Genomic DNA, 24769 nt, shown 5'->3' with positions numbered 1-24769 from the left:
ATTGGGTGTCTCAGCTAAGTATATGGCACAGCAACAGCAGCATGAAACTCAGTAAAAGCCAGTTGCTGGAATATTTACTCACCTTACCAGGCAGAGTATGGTGTTGAGACTATATTGTTTTAAGTATTGAAACTAGCTTGCTTAAAAATTAATTACATCTATATAAAATGGAATGTAGATCTACCATCAAAAGCCAGTATTTTTATGATAAAGCCTGAAAAAAGTCACAACAATCACAGTTATGGAACTTTACAATAGAGAGTACTGTTCTCTACATCTCACAGCGCACAAGCTTTCACAACATGATGTTTTGGGAAAGACAGTTATGGCTGCAGTTATAACAACTGATTCATTAAGCCATAGGAATAGTAAGCAAACAATTACCTCTAGTAACTGATCACCATACTCAAGGCCAGCTTGATGGGCAATGCTCCCACCTGTTACTTTAGAGACAAATATTCCACCATTTTCTCCGCTCACAATGGAAATTCCTAGTGGCTCAGAACCCTTCTGCACTTTAACATGACGTGGCTCTTCCATGTAGGGCCTTTTAGAGAAGATAGTTAAAAGTGATTTGGAAACAGTTGCACTCGAACCATCACAAATGTCCAAGTACATGCAATACTTTATGTCTGTCTGAACTGTAATAGTAAAATAGGTTTAAACAGGTACTTAAAAAAACCACTATTGTCAAATGTCTTAAATGCATTCCTTTAACACCATGCAATGTACAGTGGCAGAAGTAAATGTATACCAGGTACATGACTGCTCTAAAAATTATGGTAAATATGAATTACAAATCGTATGGTCATGAAGTTGGCAGGAAAAAAGCTTCCAAATGCATATTATATGAAAATAATTGAAACACTGTATATAATATGTCATTTACAAACCATATTCCAGAAAGGTATGTTACAAATAAAAATGTTGGGAGTCTTCATTGCCAGTGAAAATAAACATAATGAATAATAAGGTGGTAAACCAAAGGACAACAATGCACAAATATCATATTTCGTATTTGTAAGCTGGAAAACATAAATTAGTAATGAAAATTAAGCAGTTGCAAACTCAAGCCATTAAGACAGCAGTTTGCATGGTAGCATTACAATTACCATGCAAATTCTCCTCAGGGCAATTATCCAAACATGTAAAAAAAGCACAAAGTGCGCAATACTGCTCGAGAAGGACAACCTTAGATCAGGCCAACCTCAAACTCCTTAGTGATGAGAACCTAGGCCTAGGAGCCACAGGGATTCTCAGAAAAGACCTATTACGGAACAGATATCTGAAAGATGTAGAAGATTTGAGAAGACAAGAACACTTAGAACAAGACAAACAGCAGTAAGACACTAGTAAGTATAATAAGAAAATGGCTTATACAAAAGAAAACTCGGATACAGTCCTCTTTCCTCCCCCCATATTTGGGATGTATCCACCTGTACAAACAGGGCTGGTCCATTCATGCCATTTATAAAGAAACAGTAGCCTTCTAAAAAGTCCTGGTTTATACTACTATAAACTTAATAACGTCTACACAGCAAGAGGCATCACCAGATATTAACAATTGAGTTCACTGTGAATGAAACAGCTTGGGCATCATGTGTGGTGTATTTTTTATTTTAGTACCACTATAATGCATTTGACATACATTAATTTGAATATTTTCTTTCCTAACATTTCATTATATCATAGACATTCTCTAAATTGTGCCAACTGCCTAAACTATTTTATTGTGCTGTTCAGAGACCAGAAAAGTTAACTGGACTTTATTCACTTCCACTAATGTGATCCAGGCTGAGGAAATGTATTTTTGGGAAGAATAGGATGTGGGGCTGGGGGCAGAGTGAAGGGGACATTGTTTCATAATTATGCATGTTGCCACAGTCTTTGAAGGTATCCATCTGGTAGCCTTAATAATAGTTTCCCAGCTTATGAACGCAGATATGATAAAGACTGTTTGCTGACACAAATGTAACTCTTTGACACAGTCATCTTACATCACTGTTACAGGTAATGCCCTCAGCACCTGTCTATCAATGTAGTGAAGATAAGATTTACTTATTGCTGAAGCTCATATTTTTTGCTTGTAGCCTAAATTAGTTAAACTCCAATAACTCACAGAAAACGAGAATTTATGAACTTTATTTTTTTTCACTCATTATGAGCATGTAAGCCATGATGTTATATGAAGATTCTTAATGTCACAAAACTTATCAAGGCACACTATCTCATTAAAAACTAAAATTACATCTTTCTGGATTTTGTTTATTGTACCTTTCTGCTCTTCCATCTACCCCACCCATCCTCAGCTTGTTTGCTTTGGATTGGAATAAGAAGGAATCAAAACGATACAAATTACATAGGATCCTATTTTAGAATACCAGTAAATACAAAATGAAAGATAACTATGCATGTAGTAGAGAATCAATAATAAAGAAAAAAATAATGATAACATTAAAAAGGTGTCTTACTTGATAAGTAGTGTTATTAAAATCAAGTGAAGCACACTTTTCTATAATATTCAGACTGTCTGCCAGAATCACTAAACGCTGATTAGAGCAAAAGTCTTAATTGATCAGAACTTTTAATTTTCATTTAAATTAAAATCAACAGGACAAACAGAAATATTGACTTATTTTTTTAATCTGTATTATTATTAATTTTATCTGGGGAAAGGCCAAGTGAGTTATTTGTATTTTGTGGGGAATGGAAAGATTATAAGACAAAAAAACCCATTTAAAATACTATGTAGGCATCTTCAGACATTGTCTTAGGATAGATTTAAGTACCTACTTTCCTAAATTAAGAACACTTGGTGTTTGTTAGTTTTTTTGGTTTGGTTTGTTTGGTTTTTTTTTTAAACCCACAAGTAAACCTTAGAAGTATACTCTTTTCACAAAGTCAATCTAGAGTATGGTTTGTACATAAGCACGGCAAGAGCAATGGGGCTGGAACCTGGAACTTCAATCATCTGATCAACATTAATAGAAATTTGTTATTTCCCAGAGACCAGAAGATGTATCTTGTGCTCAAAGACACAAAGATATAGGGGTGTCAAAACCCCAGCTTGTTCAGCTGAACACTAATCATCAGTCATGTAAAAGAGAAAAGACATCTGACTTTGAATTTGCAAGTGAAAATTAGAGGAACATTTATACAAGAACACACTGAGCATATGTAGTAAAAAAGTCACACTGAAGTAAGAAAGAATGAAAATTCACAAAAACCTCTTTACATTTCCTTTCAAAGAAACACTTTCCTTTGTACATAAGACATTCTAGAATTACTACAATAACTTAATCACAAATTCTTTAAACAAGACAAAAGTTTCATATAGCGTTTTGTGGATAACTTTTTATTACTACCAGAAAAGTCAGAATACAGAATATCCTTACTACTTTATCATTCACATTTTTTATGGTCAGTGCTTTTACATAAATTAAGTATACAATGGGGTCTTCAAGTCCACATAAATGTAATCTATTCCAACACATCATAGCTCCTTTATACTGCTGGAATGGCATTCAGCTGCCTCATTGTAAATAAATACCTGATCCAAATTTGTATCTTACTGTTCTATGTTTTGAATTTGAACAGACTTTCATATATTCAGTTTAGCCAGATCATGATAAAATGAAAACAGATGTCCAAGACTGATACCATAAACAATGTATCTTGAAAAGGCTCACCATGAGATACAGGCAGTCGTTAAAACACAAAGCACATGTTTTTAAGAAAACTATCAAGTCAGATTCAAATTCTGCAGGCAGTTACACATCTATTTAATGCTGCTACTAGCAGTGGTCCAGGTACAGCCAAAGGGATCAGTCAAGATAGTAAAATTGCATCTGTACAGGTGGATATGTTCTTCCACAGTTACGTCCTTAATTTTTCATGTTATCTGGCTATATTGAATCAAGGCACAGTGGTTAGAGCACATATTCCGCAATGCTAAGGCACCTGATATTTAGTTATCAGATATTACTAAGTCTTAATTTTGTTTAGATTTCCGGAGCACAGAACAAGGCTATAAACATCTGAGGTAGTTCAGCTGAAGGAGTGTATTTCAATTTAGACACAGAAGAAACAAAACCTTTATGAAATCACTTATTTTAAAAATCCACAAAAAGTTCTCTTAATACTTCGTAAAGAAAATAAAAACATTGACAAACAGGACCTGAGACGTACCTCTGCACCTACATATTTGTAATTTAAATTAAATTTTCACATTCCTTCAGCTTAATAAACACACAAAATTTCCTCAGATACATTTGTATTAAAAACAAAAAAGGCAGGGACCTTACCTATCTTTCCTACGTTCTCCAATAGATACTGGGCTAATGGAAATCCTAGGTAGTGTAGAAAGAGAGTTCTGAGACTGGCTGCTGGCGAAGGAAGATGTTTCCAAGTTAAGAGGTGACTGGGGAGGAGTTATCAAGCTGGGACTGCTACATTCAGAGTGTGACAAGGAGCCTAAGAAAAGTCAACATTGGAGTTTTAGTATCCTGTATCTGTCACTGTTTGCAGATCTACACAGACACAGTGAAACACACCACACCCATGTGAGACAAGAAAGAGGACTGACTGTTCACTAGTTCTATTAGTCATGCAAGGAGCTTAGGGAGACCAGGTAACTAATTTCAGACAGTGCAAATTTACTGTCCTTCATGACTACATGTTAAATCTGTCCTCCCTAAGTGTGCATACAACTACTGCCATTCTCAACAGGAGACAAGGTTACAGACAAGCTACACCATAAGCATGTCTGAAAAGACTTAGCAAGGCAAAGTTAAAGAAAAATAATAAAAAAACAGGAAAGGAGAAGTAAAATAAAAATTTAATATGTAGGTTTATTTTCAAATAAAATATTTATGTGCAGCTCTTCCCTTTTCATAGGAGATATATTATTCAAAAAAATAACAGAACCCCAGCATCCAGCATGAATCATACACAGAGACAGGAAAGCTCTGAAATTTCAAACCAGCTTGACATGATTTTGCATCCTTACCCTGGTTGTACCCTCCCTAAGTAATCTACTGAACAAATGCCCTGACACAAACAGTTTGCTTCCTCTGAAAAGCGAGAGAAAATAAACCTCAAATTAATAACCACAAATGAAAGCCATTTTTAAGAATTATACTTGCCCAGTTAGGAAAAGCACTGCATACAGTACTTTAAGGCTACAGAACATTTGAGCAGTCATGGCAGTGAGGAGTTGCCAATTGCTTGTCAGCAAACCCTTAATTCTACAGCACTCCAACCACTGTTTGTATCATGTCTTTAAATAGTCTCCACCAAGCAGTTTTGAGTGAAGTACTGAAATATTTTCACTGCATTTCAAAATATAATTTACAATCAGTGATGTAATAGTAAGAAAATAATATACTTAAAGAATGAAAAAATGCAGGTCATTTCACTGTTAAAACTTTCAAGGCATCATTCTAGAAGAAAGTACAACTATAAAACATACTCATACCTAAGAGTAAGCAATGCTTACTCTTACTTTTTGTCTGCACTTTTACTTAGTGTGCCATGTACTCTAGTCAACTAACAGAAAAAACAACTTTCATTAGAAAGTTTTTTTTTGTTTTTTTTTAACATTTCTGTGGCAAAATGCAGATTGTGAAACCTTAATAAAACTGTCATTTTAGATTTCAGTGCCATCTGATTTAACAACTGCAAAGACTTTGTATTGGTAATACAGAAAACAGTGTCACTAAAATTATTTATGAAATAATTCACCTCTGTCAGAGCCCATCATGGACCTTGGATATCTTGGTGTTAAAGGGATCTTAATTCTTTCTGTTCTGTATTGCAAGTTACTTGAAGAACCTATTTTTAAAACAAGGAAACATTACAATGATAGAAGTAAAAGCAACTACAAACAAAAAAGTACATTTAGATTCTACTTCTTCAATGAGCATTAAAATGGCTTTTGAATGATCAAGTCGTAATTGTGAATATCATCTTTCTAGTGAATTATCTTGATTACACAGTCAGTATAAACAGAGCACATGCAGCTATATAGTATATATGCACTGTATGAAAAAATATACTGAGCATTTTCCTATCAAATGAAACTTAACTTGAAGTCCAAGCAAGATCTATCTCTGTTTACTAAGAATCCATGGGACTTTGCAAAAGGCATTTAATTATTCTGATTACATTCTGCTTGGATGACCACATAATCATTGATACTGGTTGCAAACCATTATGCCCCTTTTTGCTGTGGTTACAAAGCTACCATGCTCTATTCAGATGCAACTGCCAACCACTGATGGAATACAGGGAACACAAACATGCACAAAACCCCCAGTTATTACATAATTTAAAATTTAAATAAATCGAAAGTGTTAAAATATCACTGCCACAAAGCATGCACTTGCTTTGGTATCATTAGGCTAGGCATAAACAATTTTACAGGTCAATCAACTAAACATAAGCATAACTTATCTTCAAACAATACAGTTTACATTAGGTCATTAGTCATCCTCGAGTTTTTGTTCAGAGGGCTCTCTCCTTTTCTTCCCTCCACCTCACTGAGCCTCAACCTCTGGCTGTGCCTCCCTTCTCTCTAAGGGTACTTTCAAAGAGTAACAGGCACAGAAAGGAGAATCATTCACACACATAGAGCATTTCAAAGACACTGTAAAGAACTGATTAAACACAGCTACTTCTGGGGAACACTTTTAGTCATAAACTCACAAAAAATGAAGAAAAGGAACACAGGAAGCCTTTAAGCTTTGCTAGCTATGACAATCCCACAACATGGGCACTTAATGAATTTTCCATTTATTATTTGTCTCCAATATATAGGAGTCCCACAGGAAATTAAACAGAAAAGCTAGTTACCAAGTCTGGCACTAGATGGTAATGAATTTGAGCCATGAGATGCTCTTGTACGTGAATTTTCAGAGTAGTCATTGGAGTGTTTATGACTTAGGTCCAAACTCAGGCGACCTTGATGCTGGGAACTACATCAAAAGAAAAGGACAATAGGGCAACAGTTAGAACTGGGCAAAGAACTGCAGCAAACAGCAACTGGCCAACAAAAAATTTTGGTTAGCCCCATGCTACTGAATAAAACAAATGCTTCTCTCCTTCCCGCTTCCCCATTGTCCCATCATTTTATGAATTTAGAGAAGTCAGAGGAAAAATAGTGTAAAGTACTATAAAAAGGGGGAAAGGTTTATTTGTTTTGGCAAGGACAAGAAAAAATATTAGAAATTAGTCAATTAAAAAAATTAATTTCTTCATTTAATTAAAAAACTTTGTCAGTATCAGTCAGTAGGACACAGTGAAACCTAATCCATCAGTTACTGAAAAACATGAAAGCAACTGCCACACCACCTATACGCAATAATGGTTTTGAGAACCCTGGATCAAAATAACACACAGCAGCAGCATGTTTCAATCTTCACTGTATCAAACTACCAGAAGCAATTTCATCCTAATGAAAACAAAATGTTAGGGAGATATAAATTTCAAAACACCTGGGATGCAGATGCTGATGACATATCTGGCTGGCAACTGATGGGCAATTGCTGGTGTGAACTCTATGGCTCCAGGCAGTATAGATTGGATTTCTCATGACAGCAGTCACTGCAGGGCACGGTGCTAAGCTTCTTGGTACTGTCCCTGCTTAAGATGACAAAAGCACATTCTTACCAACATTATTGGCATATAAACTACAGATTTAAAATATACCTAAATGTTTTTATAATTATGTATTCTAACATGTATGTGTATGACAAATAAAAACATTGCTGTACAAATAAGTTATTAAGTACCATAGGACACCTTTTAGATAATTTATGCATGTTTAAAATCTGGTTTATAATTTTGTAATGAGGCAGGAATAAAGTGGATTATATTACCAAAAATGAAGCCAATCACTGCATATCATTTTAATATGCACTGGTAAATAAAAGATTTTCTCTGATTTCAAGTATGGAAGTTTTTTATACAGCAACAAAAATTCTGCATTTCTCTTTGAATAGTCATCTGACTGGCACACAAGTTTTTATTTGGTACTTGAACTGACTGCAGCTAAAATTATTCTGGTTCTTCTCTTTTGTTGCCCCAATGACTCCTAGTTCTAGTGTGACTTGAAATTATAGTATTTCAGTATTTATTTATGAAACTTAAACTGTTCTTTTAAGTACCCTCATCCTTCAGTACTCAACCAAAGTCTATCTTAAAATTTCCACCTAATTGATTAGGTAGCACAGAATACAATAGCAAAAACTTTTTCTCATTTCAAGACAGACTCATATTGTCTAATGTAGATTTGACTTTACTCAGTTATTGTGCAAAGGTATCATACCAAGATAAAGGTTAACTAAAAGATTAGAAATAATACTTTTAAATACTTTTTCTAATATCATTAACAGAGAGAGAAAATGAGAGAAACGAGTAAAAGAAATCCAAGTAGAGCAAAAGTTTCTTCATCTGAGCTACTCTCGAGCATGTCTTTACATTCTGAACTGACTGGTACACCATGGTTTGAGACTATCCTTTGTTCCAGATACACCAATTACCTTCATGGTCTCCACTAAGAATAAAATCTTCCATAATTTCTGGAACTTGCAGGAGTTTAGGGCTTTACTAGAATGGAGAGTACACTCATAAAAATGAATATTGTTTTCATTTGAAATTCAAGATTAATAATACAACTGCTGAAAACTGGAATCTAAGATTAGACACTAAAGACTGAACGATTTACCAAACACTTCTTGACTATTTCAAAGTAACTAGCATATGATAACCTAATTACCTCCTCTAGCACTCAGTTTAGTCTGTGCCAATTCTAAACCTATTGACATGAACTTCAATACCAACAACTGTTGGATCAACTGAGACAATATGCTGTTTTCTGTTCCACCTGATTATACTGATATATATATATTTTTATATATTTTTTATTTTTTTATAAATGTATATATATATAACTGCTTGTGAGCCCTCTTCAGCATCTCAGCATCGCAAGCACACTCGCATTTAACCTTTAATTAAGATCACAACCAGTTTGGGCACTCAACTTCAGATACCCCCAAGTATTTGATTTCCAATAGGCAGAACTTAATATGTTGCACTTCCTGAATATCAGATCTTTTTCCTTGGAAGTATTTCAGAAATTAAGCAGCTAAAGCCTAGGACACCTGCATTTACTGTTCACTTTCAAAAACACTGGAAATCTTACTTGTCTCCCTAATGGACAGGCTACACCTTTTTCTCCACTAATGTATTCAAAACTTCTCTGCACAGAAACTGATGAAACACAGCTGCCTTAGTGGTTCTTAAACAGGTTTCACTTCTTTACAGTCCAAAAGCTGAGCAGGCCACGTTCAGACTACAACAGACCATGGAAATATGTTTTGTGAGTTATGTTTCTTCTTTACAACAAAAAATCTCCAATACAGACAAGTCTCTTGGGGCATTCCTAGGAAGTACTTAGGAGTTGTGCCACTCACCTGCTGACATGCTGCCAGTGTATAAGGTAGCAGGCACGAAGCCATCACTGTGCCTTGCAGAACGTTTTGGTGAATACGGTGCCCACTCCTGTAGCTCTGGAGACAGATGTTCCTCACTAGCTGGAGCATATTTCTGTGCCTACAAGATCAGAGAAATTTGATTACAGGAAGTTGGAGATTCAGAAGAATAAAATGGCAAAACTGTGAAGGCAGCAAGCAACATCAAACTTTCTAGCATCTGTTCCAGAATGTGCCACCACAGTGCTTCTTACACCTCTGTCTTTCAATGATGCTGCTCCCTTCTACTCATTTTTCCTCCATCCTGCTTTGTTATTCTTTTTTATTGTTTTGTAATCATTTTAGGCCAATATTTGCAACTTAACTGATATATTTTCCTTCAGTAGAACACCCAGCATTTAGATACATTTCTCCTTTAAAACAATGCTTTCACAGGACATTTCAATTGTTATTTCAGCCACTACTACTGCAAGTGTTTGCTAAAAAGATCTGTCTATCAAGCTAGAAAGTGTTTTCCTCTAAGCCTGTAGATCCAGATACATGTGGAGCAACCTCTCTTCAACAAGCAATTCAGGTTTTGGAACCATCACAACTTCTGCATGTAACAAGTAGACATTGGTGAATTAAGAAACATGATATTGACTGTGATGTTAGAGAGCTGCAAGTGCAGGGCTCAGCACATGGAGTTTACACATTTCAAATGTACAACATAAAATATTAGATTGGAGTATGTAATAAAGTGAAAAATAATTAGTGAAAAGATACTTACAGTTTTAATGATAGCAGTATTTTAATCAAATGAAGAGTTAGTGAGAGCACAAAGACTCTAAAAGGCAGAGGTGCCTTCTTGGCACACCAGTACTTGATCATGTCCACAGCTGTACTAGTAATTGTACCACCTACTATTCAGGGATTAAAGTTCACTCAAATTTATCAGCTTATCAAAGTACACAAAATTAACTGTGTATATACACAACTAAGGAAACTGACAACATCCAATATGGCTATAAATTCAACTACACTGTATTTTGGTATTATAGATACTACTTCGGGAGTGAGTACATGCTGATTGGACCCTACTGTCACAACAGCCCAATGTAGTTGCAATGCACAAGGACAATTCCACCAGAAAAAAATTTTCAGAGTGAGTTATGTCCACATTTTGAGGCACAATATCACTTGTGCTCTTCAGTCAACAATTTTAGAGTTACAAAGCTCTAACTACTTTCTGGGCAGACAGGGGAGAAATTAAGGAAAGAAGAATAAAAAAATTTTGTAGAACTTACTCCTAATTTAACTCTAGAAAAAAGATTAACTAATACAGTAAGTAACCTTAAAGAAAAAAAATCATCACTTTGTAATTCTATTATACAATTTTCTTCTTTAGCTCAAATCAGCACCAACTTGACATCTGTAACATCGCTTGGGCACCACGTGGGAGCAACCACAATATGTCCCTGTATATCCTTTCTTGTCTCTTAAACAGTGACTGCCAAAACCAACCCTCTGTTCCAGCTAACAAATCTCTTAGGCATAAGTCTCCACCTGCGCCCTTTTCACAGTTGGAAACTCTTTACTCACAACAGAAATATTACTACAATTATAACCAGGGGAGTGCATATGCTCATGACAATGCACTACAATGAAGCATGGGACAATCACTGCTAATGGATCAACTTGATATTCCACATAAAACAAACATCCCATCTTCAAATGTGTTCAATATCTTGATCTTGTTTTGCTGTTATATATGTGCTAAAACATGACATTAGAATATGCTCTTTTTCACTTTTTCCAGTGCAGTTCTTGATGAAAACTTGTGACCTTTCTCTTAGCCCTATTGCATGTCAGACCTACTCAAAATAAATCTGCTGATTTGAGCTACAACATTAAACATTTATGCTTTTCTGTCATTTGTTGTGCTGGTTTTGGCTGAGAAAAAGTTCATTTTCTGCATAGTAGCTAGTATGGACCATTTTGGATTGTGCTGGTAACAGTGTTGGTAATACAGCTACGTTTTCATTTTTGCTGAGCAGCGCTTACATAGAGTCTTAAAGCTCTCTTTTTTCCCTAAAAAATGTGCAGAATATAGCTCCAAACCCTGTACTGCTTCTAATTCAGCTCTGCTGTCTGTATTGCTTCTAAAGTTCCGTGAACAGGTGGGATTATTCAGGTATAAACAAGTATGGGCAATGAATACGAAATCCTAAATAATTATGATGTTATTACATAGAAACAAAAATAACACTTTTATAAATGTCAGTTTTGAGTTGGGAAAGAAAAAAGAGTCTCTATCTGCCACCTGAGCAAATCTGAGGCAGTAGACCTGAAACAATGTTATTGATCATGTTACTTTAGACAATGAAGTCATTTAAATAGGTTCTTCTTCCCAGAATCAAAAAATTTTTCATCCATCTACTCTGTCAAGACATGACCCACCATCTTCTCAGCACAGCTGTTTATTCTAACAAATTATATGCTGATTTTGAACTATATTATTATATCATATCCTCATAAACAATTCATCTTTTTAGTGTAATGTGCCTAACACCCTATAGATTTCAGGTAAGATGTACAAAATTATTTACACACATAGAAAGACTTACAAAAAACCAACACTATGAATGGTACACCTCCTTCCATTAAATTGTACAGTGAGCTGCGCAACCAATCTGACTTTTGTAAAACTTCAGAGGCCCTATTTTCAGTTTTTCTAAGGCTGATGCTTTGTATTTTTATTTACATTTTTTCAGGTTGTCAAAAACATACAAGAGAGCCCAGATCTTCCAACAAATGGCATTAAAATCCAAGATGTGGCTGCTAAGCAGAACTCTCTAATTCTGTTTGGTGGTCACCACTGCCTGTTAAATACTGCAACTCCATAAACTGGTTTTGTATTTTGAGATACTGCCAAGTGCCAACTGAGCCTCAGCTCAGAGGACCTGGATTCTGAGGGCAGGCTATGCTTCTCTGGCTCTGGCACGTAACTGGGCTTCCAAAACCACACTGAAAATACACTTCAAGGTTTCTAGTTTTGTGCTTCAATAGATCAAGCTTCTACCTGAAGGGCAGGATTAGGAATGGGCACAGGGGTCATTTTATGCCTCAGAGCAGGAGCCGATTTTGGCCTTGGTCTTTTAATCTCTGGCTCTTCAACTCTCTGAAAGCCAATGTCATCTTCACAGGATTTCCTCGAAGACAAATGAGCGCAGTCAATTCCCTCCTCCCGATAATAATGCCCAGCATTCCTGCTGTGCCCCTTGAGAGCAGCAGAGTCCTGTTTAAGTGCCAAGGAAACTGGAGCTTGGGCAGTGGCTGGGCTGGTGGGTGGCGATCCAGTTGTAACTGTAGACTCTGATGCAGAGCTTGCCTGCTGTTTATGTTTAAATTTGATGGAGTCACTTCTCTTAGGAGGAGTTGGAGGAGTTGAAGCCACTTCAGCTTTTGACGGCTGAGGTGAGTGGCCTGTCACCTGATTAGGGGAAAGGTACTCCAGTTTGGGAGGAGTTGGTGGCCTTTTGAAAGTATCAGGGTCAAAGATAGATTTTCTTTGTTTTGGCTTTTTGTACACAGAGAACTTTTCTGTTTCTGTTGCTGAGATATTAACCATGACTTTTGGCCAGGTACCACCACTATGCTTAGTTCCATGTCCTTTGTCAAATGCTGTCTCAACCATCACACAGTCAGTTCCTGTGGGTTCATAAGGCAGTCTCCTGCTGTCCAAGTCAACAGCTCCATAGCCTTGGTCCCCATATGTCTCCGGGCTGAAGGAGCTGAGACTGTGTTCTGAATTACTATGGCAACTGTGCACTGTGTTCCTACGAGAGTCTACTCGTAATGTGTTATTAGGGAAAGGTTTGTGATCACAAAAGGAAGTGCTGCCCTGATCACTCTGGTCCTTCTTGCCGTCCATGATGTCTGGATTGAAAATGTCAGTCTGGGTTGAGCTGTTGAGCTTCAGATTTCTTTTGTTTTGGGCTTGTATCTCTGATGCATGAACCCTACAGTTTGATATTTTTTCTGAATCCTTCAAATTTTCAAATATATTTTGACCACTCCAAGATGAACTCTGAGGGAAAACCTAAAACAAAAAACATGTGTCATCACTTTATTATTTTGGCTGATTTCTGTTTAGTATGAGTCATATCCTAACCTTCTTGATTTACCTATACTTGAATATACACTAAGACATGTATAGACACAGTTGGAAAGGTTTAATAATGTCTTACAATTCAAAGCACAGAACTTCAGAAAATGTGGCTAGAAACTTTTTGTAACTTTTTCAGGACAACTCAACATGGCAGCAGAAGTACTGACTGAAAGTGAAGGGACCTGCATTCTACTTCTACCTCTAATAAGTGATGATAATAAGACATCTTTCACTGCCAATTTACTTTCAAACATTTCATCTTTTTACTTTCTTAAAACCTCAAACTCTCTAGATCTGAAATGATCACTCTCAAAGGCCATGTGACAGGCCCAGTATAACAAGATTCTACATGCAATAAGCAAAACAGAATAATACTTCTATAGAAATAAGCCTGAAAAAAAAAAGCCCTGTACTTAATCTTCATGACAGCTTAAGTTTAGTTTTCTGCACAACTCTCTCCTAAGTAAAAGTTAACATTCTTTAGTCAGGAGGCAGTTTATGTTTCATGTACAAAAACACTGCAGTTTTGAAGCAAAAACCAAGAAGCAGCAAGCAATTGAGGTAGCAGTCATTTCATGTGACCAGCAAACAAATGGGAAAGAAGATTAAGTTAGTCTCATTTCCTACTAGATGCCACAAGAGCCTTACTTTGGAAATAACTGTTGAGTGACTGTACCATCAATGAAATGCATCCAGGTGGTCTTATTTTTACCAGAGACTTTCCCATGTTGATGTATTCTTTTTTTTCATATACTCTTCCCTGAACAATTAAAGTAATTCCATATAAATTCAAGAAAATTTTGCAAATTTAGCTTCTCCTACTCACCTTCATCAGTGACAGGGTAAGGGAATCCCTACAGTTCCGTAGCAAAGCTTCACATTCAGTAAGCGACTTATTATCTAGTGCAATGCCATTGATCTAAACACAAAGAAACCCACAACAGACATCTGTAAATCAAAGGTAACAGGTGGGCAGGATCTTAACGTAGAATATCTCTGAGACAGGGAAAACACTAGTTTTATATGTTTACCTGACTTAAGTCTGGTTGACCTTTTTTCCCACTTCCTAAATGAGTGGAGAATGGTAAACTTGTAACTACAGTTTGCTATTCCTCCCAGGGACATGGTGTAAAAACACTTGTTCACTGCAGCAGCCCCTGTGCAGTTGTACACAGACCGTAACCACCTCACGTTTCACTGGGAATTAATAAATCACACTGGTCAGCTAAGGCTGCAAATGCACAAAGGGACAGACTTCCTCCCCAGAACAGATGACATCTGTGACAGAAAAATTTAGAAGACAAGAAACCTTTCATCCAATCAAGGGATGCCTTTTTTGGAACAGACCTCTCCTGGACAATATAACAATCGCAAATATCATTACATATAAGCCAAGTGTGAAGAGTTAGTGCTTCTGTCAAAAGTTGTCATATGAACTAAGCACAACAGATAACCCACAGATTATGTTAATAACTCAGCATACAAAAACATTAATTTAGAATAAATACTTTGTGAACTTACAAAAAGGGCTTAATATTGCAAAAGTAAAAAACTGATTGGAACGTTTAGCATTTTAAAGATTAGCATCAATGATAACACTTCAAAATAAATAAAAATAAGAAAAGGCAAATGCATTCTTAAGACTTACAGCAATTATTCTATCTCCCACAGTAAGGGAACCCTCTTTGGCAGCTGGGCTTCCAGGCACAACAGCAGCAACAAATACTCCATTTTCTAGACTGACCCCACTATCTGAAAATCACAAAGAAGAATTTACTCCTGCGATTCAAATATCTTGCTCACATGGCACATCTAACCTGCCTGCACAAGAAATAAACATGACTACCAAATCACCTGAATTTCAATTTCTGAAAACCCTTTTAAAGAAATAACACAGAGGGGGAAAGCAGGGATTTTGAATATCCCAAAATTTAATATAATCAAATGGGTGACTGGGTTTAACAGTCTTGTTTATACTCCCAGCAACACTCCAAACAGGCCGCTAACGAGAATGAAATATTAAAAACCTAAACCCACCAAAGAATAAAAAGAAAAGCTATACTTACAGACTAAAGCTATCACCAATAATAGCATTCTTAGTTTGTTAAAAAAATCCCATAAAATAATGAAATCCCTATCTAGGAGGCCATAACAGTTTAAGTGGGGTTTAAGCAAAGGCTTTGAGAACATGTACCTTTATGTCAAGCCATTTCTGGTTCAACAAACATGTATCATGTTTGTTGAACAACCCTTTACAGCCATTACCTTTATGTCCGGAAACATTGATGTGAAGAGGTGTTATCACTCGCCCACCTAATGACTTCCTTCTTCGAACCACCATATTAATAACACCTCCTCCATTCAGAACAGCTTTTATAACTTGCTTTTTATCCTTATTAGTAAGATCCACATCATTTATCTTCAGCAACCAATCATTCACTCTGGTAGATAAAAATAAGCAGGTCGGTGTTGTAAGCACACTTTGCTGGACACAGCACATGAAAAACATTCCATGAAAAAGGCATGTAATAGGGCTGATCTCAATAAACTAATCCTTCATTATCTGGAGTTCTACATTCCTGAAAAAGCATTAAGCAGCAGCCAAATGAAAACCAGGACTTCTAGTCTGCGCTTCACTTGGAAAAATATATCCTCAAATCACTAATGACTACTTCTTATTTAAAAGCAACTCTGTGGACTGAGGCCAGTTACTAAAAACCTTCTATCAACACTAAGAACAGGAGATGGGTTTAAATGAGCCCTTGCTCTGCTCTCCTTTCCTCTAGCTCTCCCTCAATAATTTACTCTCATGTCTTTCCCAAAATTTAAATAAACAGATCTAAGCTTGAGGACATAATAAGGGAGTAGGTGGGACACAGTGAAACAAAAGAACATTTCAAATTCTGTTGAGTTTTAAGTGCTGAGTCAAACAGTGTTTAATTTCTGTAATGCTTTTAGGCACTGGTCTTCTCAGTGTGATTTCCCAACTAACAAGAACAATATACACGTGATCAGTGACAAAAAAAAAGAACTTAGTTTATTATGACCAACAAAAGACAGGTATCTTCCAAAGTCAAATCCCACCTTAACCGACCATCAGCAATGCTTCCTTTGTCTACTTTGGTAACGAAGATCCCACAGTCTCCAGGGAGGTATGGCTCGTTCACACCTTCTGCCACATCAAAACCAAGTGCTTTCAAGTCCATGTCATCCTAATAAATATTAACAAGTGATTCAACTGCACTGGCAAATATTGTCAGTTAGCAAGAGGCATTACTGCATGTTTGCACTATGCATTTATATTTACAGTGTTCCTGTACTAGGCAAGTTTTTATTTTTTGTACATAAATATATAAGCTCCCAATTCCATTAGTTATTAGGCATTCTCTGGCACTAGAATGATCCTTCTCTCTCAGATTAAGGCTGAAATAATACAGAAGGGTAATTTCACCCAAGAAGAACAGAAAAGCAGAAGAGCATGTGAGAAAGCACGTTCAGACTCAACCTGCTTTAAGGTTGATGACAGTTGTGAAATGAGAGAATAAGGACATGTTCCCCAAGAATGGGCACTACTTGGGGAAAAAACAATTGCAAAGGTAAGGAAACAGCAGTCTTAGTGATGAACTCTGACAGACCTCTGCTTTGATATGGCTACAGACTAGAAGTAAACAGAAAAGAAAGCTCTAACATTAAGGGAGACCATTTCTAAATACAGATTTAGAGGTGATATTCTACCAAGCCTGACCCAAAACAGATCATCCTTGATATGAAAGGTGATAAACATCTTTAACAGATCAGTCACTGAACCAAACAGGGAAATTTTAATGTAGTGTTTGCTTTAGTAAATGGTAAAGTCACTGTAAGAAACAAAACTAGTCAAAATAAATCGGGACCAACTGACCACAAACTGATTTATAATTGCTGTTTTCAATGTTAAATAACACACTTCTAAATATTACAGAACTCTGCTTGAAATCTAATGGACCAACCATCTCAGCATAGTGAAGGGTGATAATACTTGAAATTTAAAATCTAAAATGAAAAAAACTAAGTAGATCTTAAATCAGATGTGTAAGCACGGTTCAACTAATCCCCTCAAAATCAGAAGAGTATAAAGTCTTCAGGGAGTGCAAAAGACGCCTGATAAAAGCTGAAGATAAAGCACGTGAAAATATGAATATTTACCAGAAAATAAATTGAGCTAAACTTAACAAAAATATACTGAAATCCTTATGATTCTTCCAAATGTTCTATATAAGAAAAAAATTTCATAGGGAAGAACATGAGGCTGCCATAAAATAAAGATCAAGTCGAGATTACAATATCATTGCACAGCATCAGAGCTGAAAAGTGAATATTATTTCTCTCCGTTCTGAGCTGAGTGATTATGTAGAACATAAGCTTAAGCAGACAAGTGACGTTTAAGCAAAAATAAAAGGATTGAAATGTATTCAACACTATAATCTCAATCCTGGAATTCAACCGCTGGTAGGTCAGCAAGGATTTTTTCCATATATCTAATCAAGGTTGGCATGATGTTATTATTACTGTAATTTGACAGCAGCAAATGTTTAGAAAAGGGAAACACATTCTAAATAACTAAATGGAAATGGAATTGAATGCACATGAATGCAAAATTCATCAGACTGCCATGTTGTTTACCACTAGTACATCATATGCTGGACTTTCTAATTTTACAGACAATGGAAAACAAAAATTATTAGTTATCAGTTAAAATAGAGAAGATGGCAAGGCACGAAACTTGATGATGGAGCTGGGAAAGGATGAAAAAGCATGGTGAAAGGGGAATTATCCCCAAAGGAATTTACAGACAGTGGTTCTGATGGATCAGCACTGGTACCCAGTTCATACTGACTTTTCAATATATATTTCAAAGTATAATAATACTAAATATTATTTTTAGTGTCAAAAAAGGAATGTATTACTGATTTTGTTGGGATGCACTGTCAGAATACAGACAGATTGGAAGAGCATAAAAAAGGATGACCTCAAATATTGCAGTAAAATAAAAAGGATTTAATTTGATAGCATTTAATAACAAACTTTGCCATTCAGGAATGACAAAGAAATTGTGGTATATACAGAAGGTGTTATAAATGAATCACAATCTGGAAGACTACCTGTGTGTTCTATGTGTTCAAAAAAGTTACTATTAACAATGTGAGGTGCCAGCCAAAAACTTCAAATAGACTATCATACAAGACTTGCATACAAAGCAGAAAATAAAAAATCCAGATTAAAAAGAAAAAAATGAAATTACATGGAGACAAGTATTACTGGGATAATTAAAGGAAGTAGAGGTTATCTGGAAAGCTAAACATAAGAACTTTATTTGTTATGCCAAAATGGAAAAGGGCTATAACTTCCTTTACAGACAAGCAAGAGACTGGCAACTCCTTTCATCCCAGATTTTCCAGCTGAAGGGTAATGTTGCCCTAAAATATATATTAACTTTGAATAAATACTTTTAATACTTTAAAATTTCTAGCCAGTGCACCTGAGCCAAAGTAGGAGAAATAACTTAATGTAAAAGCTTAACTATTTTATGCATAGATTTTTAAATGATGTTGCCAGTAGGAGAAGAAGACTGGTCTCTCCAATGTCACTGTTTCCATCACAACTTAAGGTTTGTCTGCCTTAGCACTGCCATGTCTGCAATGAATCACAAACTTAAAAACCACTAGATTAGATGGGTACCCTGCAAGATTAGATATAGGAACTATTTTTCTTTATAATGCATATGAGGAAAAATATAAAGCTTCTATATAACAGCTTAGTTTTGCCAACTACTTTCATTTAGCTGTTACCACACTTGCTGCCTACATGTGTGCCTACATGTGTGCCTACATGTGTGCCTACATGTGTGCCTACATGTGTGCCTACATGTGTGCCTAACATGGCTCCTCCCACAGCAACAACCAAGAACTAACAAGACCTAAATCGTATTTTTAATGATACCTAGTACACAACGACTATAATTGGCTTCAGAGCTATCCATTACACAAGACAATGCAGTTTATCTTTTTTACTTACTCTGTCTTTTTCAAATTCTACCACTTCTGTTTCCCATTCCAGTGAATCTGTGTCTATGGCTGAGTCATGGGAACTATGGGCCATCAATTGACGAAATCTGGCCTCCTTTTCCAACTGATTCTCCATCTTCTCCCTAGGCAAAGAAAATAAATACTTATAGACACCAATCACCCCCTTTTAAATTGAAAAATAATGTTATTATTGACCTTATATTTGAGTTTCTAAATCAGAAATCCAAGCTCTGTCAAAAATGTCCCCCATGCTTCTGTCTTTCAGATATTCTTAGTCTGGTATCAAATTGACTTTCCATTTCTATATATTGTCCTAATATAGCCTTTTGTAATATTTTTACATGACTCCAGTGCACATCTAAGTTTTTAATTTCTCCCAAAATGCATTTAATTTACCCTCAGATGAGCTGCATCCCTATGCTCTGGACAAGTGGGGCATGATAAATAGATGGCAAAACCTCTTCCAGAACCTAATGAGATGACATATGATGTACACCTTGCATTCTTAAACGGGTGATAATACAGCTGGGAGGAACTAATTGGAAGTTAATCTCACTTTGGTGAAAGAATCCCATGTTGCTTAAGTGTATCTCCACAGTACAAAGCCTAGACTATGCATCTCATTAATAAGATAAAAAGGTTAAGATAGTGAAACTCAGGGTCCTGCCCACCATAATAATTTCCATAACTAAAAATATAGGCAATTCTTCCACATACAGTAACACGACCTGCTGCCTAGAGCTGTAACAACATATGGTTCACTTACAAACACAGGTAATAAACCAAAGATTGTATCACAAACTTTCATGCAGTTTGAACACTTCTCTAACATACTTCAGTTCCTTCAGTTCACGAACAGCATCATTTTTCTGCTTTCTCATGTCATCCAGATTGCGAAGAGCTTCAGCCAAGTCACTCACAGCTCGGTCTCTCTCCCTCCTTAAGTTGTCACACAAAGTTCTTCAAAAGAAAAGAAGTTGCAATTTAGTTACTTAAAACCCTATCAAAGTAACGAACTGGTTTAGCCACATTGTATAGTTAATGCAAAATTTAAAAGACCAATTTCAAAAGATATCTCCATGCAAAATAAAAAAGGATAAGGAAGAAAAAAATTATATATGCTAGGTCGTAAGAAAACGCTGGCAAGATAACAGAAACTTTCTTTGTCCCTCTCAGAACTTTATTTCCACTTATCTTCTTTAAACTAGCAGAAAAACAAGTCTTATTTAAGTATTTTCCCTTAGTTCCTTATATCTATTTAGTAGCAAATATGTTGGGTATTTTTTGTGAATGCCCCACAGGTAAAGAATTATTTGCAGGACCATAGCAGGATTAGGCATAGCACACCTAAAAGAATGTACAATTTGTTGTTCCTACACAGCAGTGCTATTACACTCAATGGTCTTTACTAGAAACATATTACGGTTATGAAAGCCCAGAAAAACACAAGGATCTTGTAAGGTGCCCTCAACTTTTTTAAAAAAAAAAAAATCACTCTGTGACAGCTAATGCAGAGAAAGTGCTAGAAAAATCCAGCAAGTCCTCAAATTGCATCAACTGCACACAAGGTGTCACAAAGATCACTCATGTATCATTTAGCATTTGTTTACCGTATACTTTCTCTTTCTGCAACAATCTTATCCCGCTCTTGAAAGGCCCAATCCCTCCTACACTTGGCTACTTCTGCTTCCTGGACAGCTTCCTTTAGTTCTTGTGACATTGCCTCATATTGTTTCCGAAGCATTTCAATTTCTTTGTTTGCTCTTTCTATGTCTAGGGTAGCAGAATCTTGTATCTAGGAATTAAGAAACACAGGTAAGTATTTTAGGCACAATTTTTAAGTACATATGCACAAACAGCTTTTACTATATGTATGTTGCCTGATGTATTCAATTCTCATGTTTTCATGACACATGTTCATTTATCTTAGCAGAAACCTTTTGGGGGGTAATCAGATAAACTACTATAAGCAGTTACAACATAGATTTCCTGCATTAACACCTGTTATTTACCTTGGCACAACCAGACATATATATTCCTGCAAAGATTGGGGATTCAAGCAGGTCCCTTAATTCCAAAACAAAGCAATAGAATTCAAAGAAAATTTTGATGTAATGTTTCTTGTTTTGGATAAGAATTACTTTATTCTTAAATTAACTTGCACCTTTAAAATTCTCTACTTTGAACAACAGAGATGGTGACAACAGTAAGACAAATACACAAAGAAAACCCCAAGCTTGCAGCACAATAATACAAGCCAACTACAAGAGTACAGCCCACCACAAGCACTGGAGGCTGTGCACTTGCAAACAACTGTGTGTGGTTAATTTCAAGAATCATAAATAAAACTAATGAATCTGACTAGATTTATAATTAGGTTAAAAATTAAACTTTTGTTATCTATATTTACAAACAGAAACCTAGTATTTACAAACAGAAGCTCAATATGAAGCACAAATGTACCTTTATCAAACAAAAAGTGCTATCATGATGTCTTGAAGACCATACATGCATTCACATGTAGGTATTTTAGAGTGACTTGAGAAGAAGGGGGAAGACTCCCAATGTGTCCAGACCTTTAGCTAATCTCTCTCAAATTACTGACCCCTTGAAACTAAGAAAGAAAAAGGCATCAGTGAAGACTTGCAATACCTGACGAGCTTGATAATACTCCCTTAGGAGGTGGTCTCTCTGGATGATGGCTTCTGTTCTCTCTTTTCTGGCAACATCTCTTTCTTCCTTCACTGTCTCTATATCCTTGCAAGCCTGGTCAAGTTCCTTCTGGGCCTCAGCTTTGTCCTTCACTTCATGACAGTATTTTTCCAGTAACTCATTCCTCTCACAAATCGCTCGATCTCTTTCCACTAGAGCTGAGTTCAGTTCCTAAAACAAGACCCATTGTTTGCAGTAGGTTAAGTTCAAAAGGAAATAGTTCATCTTTCCAACTGGATACACGTCGTGACACCTTAAAAGCACAGAGAGTTTACCACTCATGTTCTGAAAAATGGGAGCAGATCACATTACATACAAGTAAGTACTAGCAAAGAATATTAAATGTGATACTAAAGATATCACACCATCACATTAGCACAGTGCTATGTCAAAAGTAAGCAAGATTCTGGGAGCGCTCAAGGTTTTAAGGAACCTAAAGGTAATTAAGAAAGGTAATTAACCAGACAGATTTGGTGTTCTAAAAAAAGGCTTTAAATGTGGCAAAGGGTAAGAATATATTGAAAATATTTTTAAGCAATTGCCTCAATTTTACAGGACTGAAATAATTTAGACAACCCAGCTACATAAACATCTTATAGCTTCCTCATAAGTTTTAAAGACACATCAAGTTATATGCCATTAAGATACTAATGTGCTACAGAATAATCAAAGATAAAACAACAAAATTAAGCAGAATAACAGTACATCTTATTAAATGTGGAATTCAACTGCATTGTCATAAAAAATGTGGAAAGCAAAATGTGGAAGCGTTCTAAAATAGAATCGGTCCTTTTAAAACTGTTTAAACTAGACTTCTATTGCAAGAATGGGGCATTGAAACAATTTAATTTCATGCCACTAAATTTTCAGATGGTTCAGCTCTCTAGAAGCATTAAGTTAATGGCTACAAATAAGTCCTCTGACATACAGGCACTCCTAGCTGGAAAATACTGATGTTTTGATCACAAAAAGATCACCAGACAGGTGACTTCCCAAAAGCAAAAGAAGGAAAGGGTCCAAATACTTGTGTAGAAGACACCATGTCACAAACTGACTTCCATTCTATTTACCTCTACAGTTTACAAGGAATAAAATTGAGTATTAAAGCACAGATGACAATTTCATTTTGCTGTACTAACATAACTGGTTTTGACATATGCATGTAAAGAAGGCTAGTAACACTAATACAACAGTTCTGCAATGACATGAAGAGTTATTTTTGCTGTAGAGTAACAGACAATGGCTAGAATTAATTACTCACTCTGGGAACTTTAAACATATAAGTGAATGTCAATTACCAGAACACCCAAGTGTTTCCAACATCAGTAAGACCTTTCCTTGCTCAGTACCTCTGAAGAGAGAAATCTCTGAACCATCTGTTGGTGCAGACAAGTTTTAGTACTGGAAATAGCATTTTGCACAGTTTAACTGCATTTTGTATAAAATGTGCATTCAAATGTGTGTATAAAACTTACTCAAAAACATTAAGTCTTTTCCCACAAGCAGCTGAGATGGAAGTCATTGAGGCAGAGGGAAAGTTCTCAAAAAGTATTTCATTAAACAAGAATTTACAGTTCTTTAAAGTGATTGGAAAAAACACATATTACCACAGTTTCTCCCAGCAGGCTCGATACAAAATATCTGAATAAGAGCAGCCATTGCCTCCAGTGGTCAGTGGTAAAATTTCACCTCTGTCTTTTTCCTATGACATTTACACAAAGTTACAACATGACAGCACAGGGAAATGTACCATTTGGCTTTGAATAGAACAGCTTCTGTTTGAAAACAGTAGAGCAGTTTGGTTTAAAGAATGATTCTGAATTTGTGAAGGATTTTTATGTTTTAAGGAAGTTCTTGCATACGAATGTAACATAAGGACAAAATACAACAGGTCTATTAAACAGAGGGGAAAGCTGACTACCACTGAGATGAAACATGACATTTTGAGTATTTGCCAGAGCAAAAGGTTATGCCAAACAAAAAACACCACTGGAGAAAGTAGAGGGGGAAATCTGTAACATCTAATCCCTAGCTTTGAGTGGCTGAATTTGTGAGAACTTAATATGAAACTGTCCATTAGTGCAAAAATCATGAGCTTTCTTCTATCATTTATAAGTGCCAGAATATTAGTTCATTTTAAAGGTCTATTAACCCATTAAGTTTGGGCATGTGCAACAAAAGCTTAAATGTCTAACTAGAAAATTGACTGACTGACCTCATCAGTAGCTGCTCAGACACAATGCTTAAAAATCAATCTCTTCCGAACTTCAGTTGCTTTACAATTTCTTTGGGACACAAAAGGTAGCAAACACAAGCTTCAGGGAAGAAACTACATTCCAAATTCCCTAAAT

At 36.0% G+C, this 24769-nt stretch overlaps 2 protein-coding genes across 4 annotated transcripts in view; one reads left to right on the top strand and one right to left on the bottom strand.

The window, feature by feature from the left end:
- The window catches only part of RPS24 (ribosomal protein S24), a 229759-nt gene that overhangs the window by 79454 nt on the left and 125536 nt on the right, over nt 1-24769 (top strand). The gene's annotated exons all lie outside the window — the stretch shown is intronic.
- The window catches only part of DLG5 (discs large MAGUK scaffold protein 5), a 106384-nt gene that overhangs the window by 13612 nt on the left and 68003 nt on the right, over nt 1-24769 (bottom strand). The window contains exons 8-23 of one of the 3 annotated variants that reach the window (XM_064662577.1): nt 22359-22589; nt 21317-21501; nt 20541-20666; nt 19696-19828; nt 16726-16853; nt 15907-16082; nt 15290-15393; nt 14468-14560; nt 12553-13572; nt 9474-9612; nt 7494-7641; nt 6853-6974; nt 5743-5832; nt 4305-4473; nt 1208-1285; nt 385-547 (exon numbers count right to left, since the gene is read on the bottom strand). In XM_064662577.1, coding sequence (XP_064518647.1) covers nt 385-547; nt 1208-1285; nt 4305-4473; nt 5743-5832; nt 6853-6974; nt 7494-7641; nt 9474-9612; nt 12553-13572; nt 14468-14560; nt 15290-15393; nt 15907-16082; nt 16726-16853; nt 19696-19828; nt 20541-20666; nt 21317-21501; nt 22359-22589 — 3105 coding nt within the window. The remainder of the gene's footprint in view (nt 1-384; nt 548-1207; nt 1286-4304; nt 4474-5742; nt 5833-6852; nt 6975-7493; nt 7642-9473; nt 9613-12552; nt 13573-14467; nt 14561-15289; nt 15394-15906; nt 16083-16725; nt 16854-19695; nt 19829-20540; nt 20667-21316; nt 21502-22358; nt 22590-24769) is intronic. The other 2 variants (XM_064662578.1, XM_064662579.1) reach the window with 2 other exon arrangements.

This window comes from Pseudopipra pipra, chromosome 8, assembly GCF_036250125.1.
Source record: "Pseudopipra pipra isolate bDixPip1 chromosome 8, bDixPip1.hap1, whole genome shotgun sequence".
Classification (NCBI taxonomy): Eukaryota; Metazoa; Chordata; class Aves; order Passeriformes; family Pipridae; genus Pseudopipra; species Pseudopipra pipra.
Note: the sequence above shows the minus strand (reverse complement) of the source record. Positions and strands in the feature narration are given on the sequence as shown.